This window comes from Coenobita brevimanus, chromosome 1 (genome assembly GCF_032717465.1).
Source record: "Coenobita brevimanus isolate Jiangsu-jjx chromosome 1, ASM3271746v2, whole genome shotgun sequence".
Classification (NCBI taxonomy): Eukaryota; Metazoa; Arthropoda; class Malacostraca; order Decapoda; family Coenobitidae; genus Coenobita; species Coenobita brevimanus.
This window is the reverse complement of record NC_136954.1, coordinates 35,714,813-35,727,875: the sequence shown is the minus strand read 5'-3', so window position 1 is coordinate 35,727,875 and position 13,063 is coordinate 35,714,813. Positions and strand designations below refer to the sequence as shown.

Sequence of the window (13,063 nt, the reverse complement as noted above, 5' to 3'; positions counted from 1 at the left end):
CTCCTACGTACCGCACACCTCTACATGTCACTACTTCGGCGCTAACACCCACCTTCCATACTGAATACATGCTAGTCCTGTATGAGGACTGGTGTATTGGTATTAGCGGGGGTATTTTTACATGTCGGCGGGTCTTCTGGTAGAAGAGTAAAGTCTGATTTTATGAAATTCAAATCCTTAAAATGTTCCCTGCACCAGCGGGATTTGAACCCTGGTCCGTTAGGACTGCAGGCCAACTCTCTACCGATTGAGCCACCGCCTCCCCCAATATATATATATATATATATATATATATATATATATATATATGTGTGTGTGTGTGTGTGGTGTGTGTGTGTGTGTGTGTGTGTGTGAAAGACCTATTTTTCATTATATTCACGCTACCACCAGCAGCTTTTATGCCCTTCACCAAGAAGATTATGTTTTTGTCGGCGTTGGTCTGACTGTTAGCAGGATCACCCAAAAAGTAATTAACGGTTTTTGCTGAAAGTTTTGGAGGGGTAGCGTATGCCCCAAGGAGCAATCCATTAGATTTTGGTGATGATCCGGATCATCATCAGGATCCATGAATTTTTTGTTTGTTTATCCACATGACATCTCAAGTAGTTCTCAATGAATTTCTCAATGAATTTCAATTATATTTTGTGGAAGGTTGGACCATAGGCCAAGAAAGAATCGATTCAGTTTCGGGGCGGATCCGGATCCTGGAGGTATTTACCTTCTGAGTGCTTTCTAGTTTAGTTATGGTACTTTTTATACTGAAGATCATTAATGAATATAGTTTCTGACCCCTTCACTGGGATAGGTTAACCAGTAGATACCATGATGACTTTCTTATATTCTTGCTATCTTTAGGCAATTTCTTCTCCCTTACGAAAGACTGGAAAGACCAGTAGTAGTGAAGGGGTTAGTGAAGGCTATATTTTCTGCCTCCAGTTGGACAACTACATAAAATCTGGTGGTCACAAGAATAAAGCAAAATGCGTCATTTGACTGAAGGGGTAAAGTTGTGTGGATGTAGCAAGAGTACAGTAAAAATACATAATCGTGGTGAAGTAGTAAGATTGTAGCTGCTGCTGTTGTAGATTATAGTATTTTCAACATATCCTTCATATTGTTCCTGCAGCGTTATATTTAGCCGCCTATTCCAAGGACATTTTTTCATTGTTCTTGCAATCTTCAATATTTCATTCAGCTAAGGATAGAGCTTTAGAACTGGAGGAGTTAGATACAGAAGACATTAACCTGTTCAGCACGAGAGGTCTTTTCTTAGGTTGAATGAAGTACTCTGGAGGGAGCAAAGACAAGACGATAAAGTACTCCCTGAGGTGGAAGGATTTAAATATGAAAATTGGTTGTATCAGTATTTGTTCGACTCTAACATGGTTACAAAGGTCAGTGTTGTTGTAATAGAGAAGATTTGTCAGGCAAGTTGGGTGTCACTTCAGATTGTAGTTCTGTGGTGGTAGTTTTTTCTTCAAATGTGTCTAAGTATTCCTTTCATGTTGTTGTTGTTGATTTTTTCCCTTAATGTTTCCAAGTATTCCCCTAGTCGTATTCCAGGGAAAGATTGTGGCTTACCAAGAAATGTCGTCCCTGATATCCTCATAAAACTGATAGTCAGGTAGCCTTCTTCCCAGTATCCCTGACTGACACTGACTGTGGGTCATGCCTGCGTACAGTAACTTGTGTAAAGCTGTCAAGTGCTCTGGAAAACACTATCAGAGAAACTAATATATCGGATCTTGTTGGAAGCAGAATAAGAATTTAAGAAAAGTTAATGTAATCTTGTTTTGTCCACCAAATTTCTAGATCCTCTTTTCCATTCCCTTGCTTACTGCACCCATTTCCATACCCCTCTAACAATCTTGCTTGGAGGATATTGTATTTTAAATTTCATTGCAGCAGTACCACTAATTCTACAACATCCATTTCCACAGGCTATACTTTACCTGCCTCAGCTCTATTGCCCATCTAATTTCCAATCCCTCGCACACTCTCTTTTGCTCACAACTCCAATTTCTTTACCCGCCATTCGATGTTTTCCTGGTGTAGTGCAGGTCACATGATGACGAACGTGTTTGTTCTATGCTTCATGATGATCCTTCTCTCTGTCTTGCTTATTGGTTTCGGCTGGAGGAATTTCTGAGTGGGGGCAGCTTCTCACTTTATTTTTAATCATCAGTTCATAATATTACCATAATTACCACAGTTATAATCTTCGTTGTGACAAAAATGCCTCGAAAGTACCGTTAGGTGTATTGTTTTCCTTTGTACACACACACACCTCCCCCCCCCCTCTCTCTCTCTCTCTATCTCACTGACCGCTCTCTTTATCACAGAATACCCACGTTAGCGCCCTGACTCTGAGCAAAATAGCAGGCATCTTCTACATCCTGACTGGAGGCCTGGTATTGTCAATGGTCGTGGCCATCACTGAATTCTGCTACAAATCGAAAATGGACGCCAGCCGAGCCAAGGTAAGTAAAGGTAATGAGTTTTAGCTAATTGTGAAAACTGAGTGGGTGAGAGTGTATCCATAGCCCAAATACAGTATATGAGAGTCAGTTATGGGATGCTTATGATTTTTAAGGTTAGTTAGGCCATTACAGTCAGAGTGACAGTCTTGACAGAAGGCTTTTCAATCATGTAATGTAACAGGGGAGTATGCTGGTCATATGCCCATAAATGCCTTGGACTACGGCAGCCTCTCTGAAAGCCCCAACCCTAGATTAACCTGCATTTCATATTATGTAATGCAGTCTTATAATGATATTAAGAAGTCATGCAAGTTCTGTCTTTGCCAGTTGCTTAGAAAATGTTATAGTACAATGAGGACTTTTCCATACCCTTCACCCTCCACGTTTTAATAATAGGGCTATAGTCACTCATATATAATTAGTCATATGTTCCAGAGTATTAAAAAATTTACAACTGGGACTGTGAATTACGGGAGACTGACAGTTTATCTTAATAAGCAGCAGAGGAACATTAATCGCGTTTTTCAGTTATTTAATGTGGACAAAAATGAGTTTTGAAGAAAGGAGACAGAGCTAGGACCTAATGTTCACGAGTGTATGTTAACTTTTGTGTCCCTTAGTGTTGTGGATACCTAAGTGAATTGATAAGGGACCGGTATGGATTTTTTTTTCCTCAGTGCTTCTGTAGTTGTTTTACTGAAAGTAATGAATATAATAATAGCCTTTCCAAGCTTCTTGTAATGGCTTCCCACAAAAAAGGGACATTCTGAATGGGTGTATATATATATATATATATATATATATATATATATATATATATACTAACCAGGATAAGACGTTGGATTAATAACTACGACTACATATTGGCAGTGCCACAAATCCCAGGGCACCCCTCACCCTGCAGGTGGGGGTGCCCTGAACCAGGTGTATGTGTAATACTGTCCAAAATTTCTCCTTAGATAAATATTCTATATAATTATCGCCACAACTATCATCATCACTCTCATCATCATCATCGTAAGTCATCATGACAACTGTCACCAATACATACCTCACGTTCCCTTTGTCCCTTTATCTTATGACAGTATAATGGTATCCTGTTTACTCACTTCAGCTGATACTAGTTACACCATACTGTCACCTGCTCCACCCACCAGTCTACTCACCCTCACACTCAAATCATCACCCACCCAATAGAAATTATATACCTGTACCACCCTCTCACCTGTACCACCCTCTCACCTGTACCACCCTCTCACCTGTACCACCATTTCATCTATACCACCCTCTCACCTATACCATCCTCTCACCTATACCATCATCTCACCTATACCACCCTCTCACCTGTACCACCCTTTCAACTATACCATCCTTTCAACCAAAGCACCCTCTCACCTTCACCACCCACCAACCTATACCACCCACCTGTACCACCCACCCACCTGTACCACCCACCCACCTATACCGCCCTCCTACCCACCTATACCATACCACCACCCACCTACACTATCCACCCACTTACACTACCAACCCACCTACACTACCAACCCACCTACACCACCTACCCACCTACACCACCTACCCACCTACACCACCTTCTTATTACACCACTCACCCGCACCAGTAATCCTTGCCATGTTAACAGTAGGTTTAGAATTTGGGGGGTTGTAGCCCCTCCCCCCCGTCCAGGTGTAGTTAGGGATATTATCTGGTCACATTCTACCTAACGCCTGGCCAGGGTGGTATTTATCTTTATGCATTTTTTCCCCCTCCGTATAGAACTCTAGCTGTAATTATAATCTTCCATTTTTTTGTACTATTGCCTTCCTACCGTTTCTTTTATAATGCTGTACTCTTTATTCACATCAGCTTATAAGTTACCCCACCCAACCATCTACACCATCTGCCCACCTACGCCACCCACTAATCCACGCCACTCACCCATCTATGCTACCCATCCGTCTAAGTCACCCACCATCCCTTGTACACCACCCTCCCATCCACCAACACCTTCCTTCCTTCCATCCACCAACACCACCCTCCTATCCACCTAGAGCACCCTTCAGTCCACCTACAGCACCCTTCCATCCACCCACACCACTCTCCATCCACCTACACCACCCTCCCATCTCCCTAGATCACCCTCCCATCAACCCACACCACTCTTCATCCACCTACACCACCCTCCCATCTCCCTACACCACCCTCCCATCCAGCCACACCACTCTTCATCCACCTACACCACCCTCCAATCTCCCTACACCACCCTCCAATCCACCTACATCACCCTTCCATCCACCTGCACCACCCTCCCATCTCCCTACATCACCCTCCCATCCACCCACACCACTCTTCATCCACCTACACCACCCTCCCATCTCCCCTACACCACCCTCCAATCCACCTACACCACCCTCCAATCCACCTGCACCACCCTTCCATCCACCTGCACCACCCTTCCATCCACCTGCACCACCCTTCCATCAACCTACACCCTCTCCATCCACCTACACCACTCTCCATCCATCTACACCACTCTCCATCCACCTACACCACCCTCCCATCTACACCACCTATCCATCTACACCTGTCCACCTACACCACTTATCCACCTACACCACCTATCCACCTTCATCCCATCCACCTGCACCATCCACCCATCTGCAACACCCATCCACCCAAACCACCTGGCCACCTATACCAGTCATCCACCTACACCACTCACCTACAACACTCATCCACCTACAACACTCATCCACCTACACCACCCACCTACCTGCCCCACCCACCATCCACCTGCACCATCACCCATCCACCTGCACCATCACCCATCCACCTGCACCACCCACCATCCACTTGCATCACCCACTATCCACTTGCGTCACCCACTATCCACCTGCACCACCCACTATCCACCTGCACCACTTACCATCCACTTGCACCACTCACCATCTACCTGCATCACCTACCATCCACTTGCACGTCCCACCCACTTGCACCACCCATCCACCTGCACCAGCACCCACCCATCCACTTGCACAAGCTACCCACCCACCCACCCACCTGCACTATCCAGCAACCCACCTGCACAACCCAACCCCTTCCACCACCCACCCACCTGCCTGCACCACCCATCCACCTACACCACCCATCCACCTACACCACCCATCCACCTGCACCACCCATTGACTCTACTTCCACCACCACCCATCCATCCACACCACCCAACCTCAAGCACCTCCACATGAACCATCCACCTCCACATGCACCATGCACCATCCACCATCCATCTGCACCACCCATATCCACTTGCACCACCCACCATCCACTTGTGCCACCCACCATCCACCTCCACCACCCACTGTTCCACCATCCACCTGCACCACCCACTGTCAACCTGCACCACCCACCCACTTTCACCACCCACCCATGTGCATCAGCCATCTACCTGAACTACTCACCCACCTACACCACCCATCCAACTGCACCACCACCCATCCAACTGCACCACCACCCATCCAACTGCACTACCACCCATCCATCTTCCTGCACCACCATCCATCTTCCTGCACCACCATCCATCTTCCTGCACCACCACCCATCTACCTAAACCTCCCACCATCCACCAACCACCTGCACCATTCACTCACCCACCCACCTGGACCACGCACCCACCTTCGTCGCCCATACATCTGCATTACCCACCGAAAAACATCACCCACCTGCACCATCCATCATCCCACCCACCTACACCACAACCTATCCCCCTACACCACCCATCCACCTACACAACCTACCCACCCGCCTGCATCACCCATCCACCTGCACCATCCATCCACCTGCACCACCCACATCAACCTGCATCACCCACATCAACCTGCATCACCCATCTACCTGCACCACTCACCCACCACCCACCCACCTCCACCACCCACCTCCACCACCCACCCACTCACCTCCTCCACCCACTCACTTCCTCCATCCATCCACCTGCACCACCCAGCATCCACCTGCGCCACCCACCCACCCACCTGCACCACCCACCCACCCACCCACTTGCTATCCATCCACCCACTTGCATCACCCATCTGCACTGCCCACCACCCACCCACCTGCATTACCCACTTGCATTGCCCACCACCCACCCACCTGCATTACCCACCCTTCCACCCACCTGCACCACCCACCCATTTCCACCCACCTGCACCACCCACCCACTTTCACCTGCATCAGCCGTCTACCTACACCACGCATCCAAGTGCACAACCCATTCACCTACACCACCCATTCACCTACACCACCCATCCACATGCCCCACCCACCTGCCTGTCCCACCCACCTGCCTGTCCCACCCACCTGCCAACCCATCTGCCTGCACCACCCACCCACCCACCCACCTGCACCATCCACCCACCTGCACCATCCACCCACCTGCACCATCCTTCCACTTCTACCACCCATCCATCTGCAACAGCCATCAATTTGCACCATCCACCAACGTACACCACCCACCCACCTGCACAACCTATCCACCTAGCACACCCATCCACCTAGCACACCCATCCACCTACTCCCTCAGCCCGCCCGCACCACCCAATCACCTGCACCACCCACTTGCCTACACCACCCATACATCTGCACCACCCACCATCCACCTGGACCACCCGCCATCCACCTGGACCACCCACCCACCTGCACCACTCACCCACCAGCACCACCAACCCACCAGCACCACCAACCCCACCTGCACCCCCCACCCGTCCACTTACCCACCCACCTACCCACTCCACCACCCATCATCTACCTTCACCACCACCCATCATCTACCTACACCACCACCCATTCACCTGCACTACCCAGCATCCACCTGCATCACCCAGCATCCACCTGCATCACCCAGCATCCACCTGCACCACTCACCCACTTTCACCACCTACTCACTTGCATCACCCATCTGCACTGTCCACCACCCACCTACCTGGATCACCCACCCTTCCACCCACTTGCACCACCTACCCACTTCCACCACCCACCCTCCTGCATCAGTAATCTGCATGCACTACCCACCCACCTACACCACCCATGCAACTGCACAACCCATCCACCTACACCACCCATCCACATGGCCCACCCTGCCTGTCCCACCCACCCACCTGCCTACACCAACCATCAACCTGCACCACCCACCATTCACCTGGACCACTCACACACCCACCCATCTGCACTGCCCACAACCTACCCACCTGGACCACTCACACACCCACCGACCTGCACCATCCTCCTACTTCTACCACCCACCCACCTGCAGCAGCCATCTATTTGCACTACCCACCCACGTACACCACCCATCCACCTGCACAACCCATCCACCTCCCCCCCCTGCCTGTACCACCCACTTGCCAACACCACCCACTTGCCAACACCACCCATCCACGTGCACAACCCACCATCCACCTGGACCATCCACCCACCCGGACCATCCACCCACCCACACACCTGCACCACCTACCCACCCACACACCTGCACCACCTACCCACCCACACACCTGCACCACCTACCCATCTGCACCACCTACCCACCAGCACCATCCACCCACCTGCACCTCTCACTCACCCACCTTCTTGCACCACTCACTCACTCACGTTCTTGCACCACTCACTCACTCACGTTCTTGCACCACTTACCCACCCACCCACCTGCACCATCCATCCACCTGCATCACCCAACTGCCTGCACCATCCAACCGCCTGTATCACCCATCAACGTACACCACCATCCATCCACGTACACCACCATCCATCCACGTACACCACCATCCACCCACCTGCACCTCTCACTCACCCACCTTCTTGCACCACTCACCCACTCACGTTCTTGCACCACTTACCCACCCACCCACCTGCACCATCCATCCACCTGCACCACCCAACTGCCTGCACCATCCAACCGCCTGTATCACCCATCAACGTACACCACCATCCATCCACGTACACCACCATCCATCCACCTGCACCACCACCCATCCACCCACCCACATGGACCATACACCCACCTCCATCACCCATCCACTTCCATCACCCATCCACCTGCATTCCCCATCCACCTACACCACCTTTCCACTTACACCACCCACCTGTCTGACCAACCACCTGCCTCCACCACCCACCCGCGAGAACCACCCATCCACCTGCACCACCCATCTACCAGCACCACCCATCTACCAGCACCACCCATCCACCTGCACCCACCATTCCCACCCACCTGCACCAGCCATTCACCTGTGCATCCACAATGCATCTGCACCACCCGCCATCCATCTGCACCACCCGCCATCAACCCTCACTATCCATCCACCTTCACCACCTACCCACCTGCACCACCCACCCACCTGCACCACCCACCACCCTCCTGCACGAACCATCCACCCTCCTGCATGAACCACCCACCCACTTGCACCACCCATTCATAAATCCAGACATCCACCCACCTGCACCAGCAACCAGCCTGCACTACCGACCCACCAGCACTACCGACCCACCAGCACTACCCACCCACCTGCACCACCCACCATCCACCTGTATCACCACCCATCCACCTGCATCACCACCCATCCACCTGCATCACCACCCATCCACCTGCACCACCCACCCATCCACCTGCACCACCCACCCACCTTCACCACCCACCCACCTCACCACCTGCACCACCACCCATCCACCTGCACCACCCTCCGACCCACCTCCACCACCCACTGACCCATCAGCACCATCCACCTGCACCAGCTATCATCCACCCACCACCACCTGCACCACCCTCCGACCCACCTCCACCACCCACTGACCCATCAGCACCATCCACCTGCACCAGCTATCATCCACCCACCACCACCTGCATCACCCACCCTTCCACTGACCGGCAATACTTACCCACCCATCCACTTGCATCACCCATCCACTCGCACCACCACCTGCACCTGCATCACCACCCATCCACCTGCACCATCACCCAGCCACCTTCACCACCACCACCCATCCATTTACAGCACCCACCATCCACCTGATACACCCACCCACCTGGGCCACACATCCACTTCCACCACCCACCCACCTGCACAACCCAGATGCCTACACCACCTATCCACCTTCACCACCCTCCCGTCTAACCATCCCCCTGCCTCCACCCCTCCTCCCCCCCGTGAGCACCACCCGTCCACCAGCACCACCCACCCACCTGCACAGCCCAGATGCCTACAACACCTATCCACCCTCACCACCCACCCGTCTGACCACCCCCCTGCCTCCACCCACCCCTCCACCCTGTGAGCACCACCCATCCATCTGCACCACCCGTCCATCTGCACCACCCACCCCTCCACCCCGTAAGCACCACCCGATCACCTGCACCACCCACCACCTGTACACCACCTGCACCACCCACCATCCACCTACAACACCCATCATCCACCTGCACCACCCACCATCCACCTGCACCACCCACCATCCACCTGCACCACCCACCATCCACCTGCATCACCCTCCATCCACCTGTACATCAACCATCCATCAGCACCACTCACTCACCTGCACAACCTGCATCACCCCCACCCACCTGCACAGTCTGCAACATCCACCCACCCACTTGCACCACCCATCAACCAGCTACACCAGCCACTCAGCCACCCACACGCTTGCACCAGCCACTCACCTGCAGTACCCACCTGCCCACTCACCCACGGACTTGTACCACCCACCCACTTGTACCACTCACCATCCACTTGCATCACCGCCCATCAACTTCACCACCGCCCATCCATCTTTACCACTCACCATCCACCCATCTTTACCACCCACCATCCACCCACCTTTACCACCCACCATCCACCCACCTGCATCACCACCCATCCACCTACACCACCCACCTGCACCACCCACCTGCACCACCACCCATCCACCTGCACCACCACCCATCCACCTGCATAACCACCCATCCACCTGCATAACCACCCACCCTCGTGCACCACCACCCATCCACCTGCACCACCTATCGACTTTACACCATTTCATCTGCAGTACTTTCCACCCACACCACCCACTTCAGTAACCCTTCCCATGTTGAGTGTAAACCTAGAAATCCTTGCACTGTATACGCTTGGTATGTGGGGGCTCTACAGACCTTCCCCCTGGAGTAGATCTGGATTTTCACTGAGCTCATTCTGCCTTAAACCCAACTGGGGCGGAGGTTTACATTGCAGAGTTTCATTTTACCTGGAAAAAAAAAAAGTTGGGAGGACACACACACACACACACACACACACACACACACACACACACACACACACACACACACACACACACACACACACAGAGCGAGAGCGAGGGAGGATATACATTCATAGACATATGAAGTGTCATAGTCTCACCCCTTAACATGTACTCAACTCATGGCCGCTCCCGCCGTTAAATAAGGTACTTCTACTCCTTCCACTCACCTTAAACCTTTCACTCTCTTTTTAGCTCAGCCTGTCCGACGCAATGAAGGCCAAAGCTCGAATGTCCATCACAGGAGGGAAGGACTTAGACAACGGACGAGTGAGCACACAGGTTTATTATCAATTTTTTACTCAACCATTTTCCAGTAGAATTTTTTTAAAGGCTCTTCTTTGTGTGGATCAGTTTGCTAATAGTCTTTTGAAGCAGTTGTTGGGGTTTGTGCTTATATTGGTGTCTGTTTTGTGTTTAGATATGCTTGTGTTTATTTAGATGTTTGTTTTTATTTGTGTTCGTGTGTAGAGTGAACGTCTGTGTGTTTGTTTCAGATCTCTGTGTTAAGGTGTGTTTATTCGTTCTGCCCTAGATGTGTTTGTGCGTAGATGTGGTAATTTTCAGAATTTCTGTGCTAAGTGTCGCTCTTATGATTAGATGGGTTTTATGCTGTTTTTTTTGGGTTTAAATTTGCTTGTTTGTGCCTAGTTTGTTTGTACTTACTTATATATTTGTAAAAGTGTTGGACTATGCCAGTTATTACTTTGCATATTTTTGTAATGATTTTTTTTTTTTAACATTTGTTAGTTCTTTGCTATGATCCTTTTTTAGAATTTTGGTATTGCAATCACCAGACAAATTTATCAATTGTTGCATGAAACTCTAGTGGTGAAGTGATTAATGATGGGTATATCTAATTCCTTTACCCCCTATTTTGAGTACCATTTATTTTGTAGCATCTTCTACTTTGCTATTTATTTTCACTAGATTTTTTTTATCGCCAAAATATCGATATAGATGGCTTCAGTAAACAAAAAGAGGGTATTTAAGTGTAATCTGCAGAATAAATCGGTAAGACAGAGCTATTACGAGTCACCAAAGACAGAATACGACTTTGATTATCACATACAGTGTATCGAATTTCTGGTTAGGAGTCTAACGCGGAGAATGATCCCGGATGTGCATGCAGTGGAAATTAGGCCAGGGAGAGAGAGAGAGAGAGAGAGAGAGAGCAGCTTCCCAGCCCAACCAAGCCGCCTCCCAGCCCAGCTCAACTGCCTCCCAGTGAAGCCCAGTTCAGCCCAGCAGACTCCCAGCCAAGCCAAGCTCAGCCCAGCCCAGCCCAGCCCAGCCCAGGAGCCTCCCAGCCCAGTTCAGCTCAGCTCAGCAGCCTCCCAGTCAAGCCCAACTCAGCTCAGCAGCCTCCAAGTCAAGCCCAGCTCAGCTCAGCAGCCTCCCAGCCAAGCTAAATTCAGCCCAGCCCTGCTCAACAGTCTCCAAGCCAAGCCCAGCTCAGCAGCCTCCCAGTCAAGCCAAACTCAGCCCAGCACTGCTCAGCAGTCTCCAAGCTAAGCCCAGCTCAGCAGACTCCCAGCCAAGCCAAGCTCAGCTTAGGAGCCTCCCAGCTCAGCCCAGCCCAGCCCAGCCCAGCTCAGCAGCCTCCCAGTCAAACCAAGCTCAGCTCAGCATCCTGCCAGCCAAGCTAAGCCCAGCCCAGCCCAGCCCTGCTCAGCAGTCTCCAAGCCACGCCAAGCCAAGCTCAGCAGTCTCCCAGCCAAGCACAGCCCAGCAGCCTCCCAGCCCAGAACAATAGTCTTGCAGCCAAATCCAACCGAGCCAAGCAGCCTCCCAGCCCAGCCCAGCCTGGTCCACCAGCTGCCTAACCTGGCCCAGTAGCCACCCAGCCCTGCCCTGCCCTGCCTGGACCAGCAGCCCCCAGCCCAGCGCATTGCTGCCCAGGAGCTGTCTAGCACAGCCCAGCCTAATGGTCTCCCAGCCCAGCCCAGCTTAACAGTCTCTCAGCCAAGCCAAGACCAGCAGCACAGCTCAGCAGCCTCCCAGCCCAGAATAGCACAGGCCAGCCCAGTCCAGCAGCCTCCCAGCTGAAAACAACCCACCCCAGCAGCCTTCCATTCAAACCCACCCCAGCAGCCTCCCATTCAAACCCACCCCAGCAGCCTCCCATTCAAACCCACCCCAGCAGCCTCCCATTCATACCCACCCTAGCAGCCTCCCATTCGAACCTACCCCAGCAGCCTCCCATTCATACCCACCCCAGCAGCCTCCAATTCATACCCACCCCAGCAGCCTCCCATTCATAC

General features: G+C 51.6%; 1 protein-coding gene across 1 annotated transcript in view; it reads left to right on the top strand.

Moving 5' to 3' along the window:
* Positions 1 to 12,555, top strand: part of LOC145394062 (glutamate receptor 4-like) — a 56,219-nt gene extending 43,664 nt beyond the window's left edge. The window contains exons 11-13 of the mRNA XM_080268067.1: positions 2,343 to 2,480; positions 10,995 to 11,081; positions 12,043 to 12,555. Of these exons, the coding sequence (XP_080124193.1) occupies positions 2,343 to 2,480; positions 10,995 to 11,081; positions 12,043 to 12,555 (738 nt within the window). The remainder of the gene's footprint in view (positions 1 to 2,342; positions 2,481 to 10,994; positions 11,082 to 12,042) is intronic.
* The last annotated feature ends 508 nt before the right edge of the window (positions 12,556 to 13,063 follow it).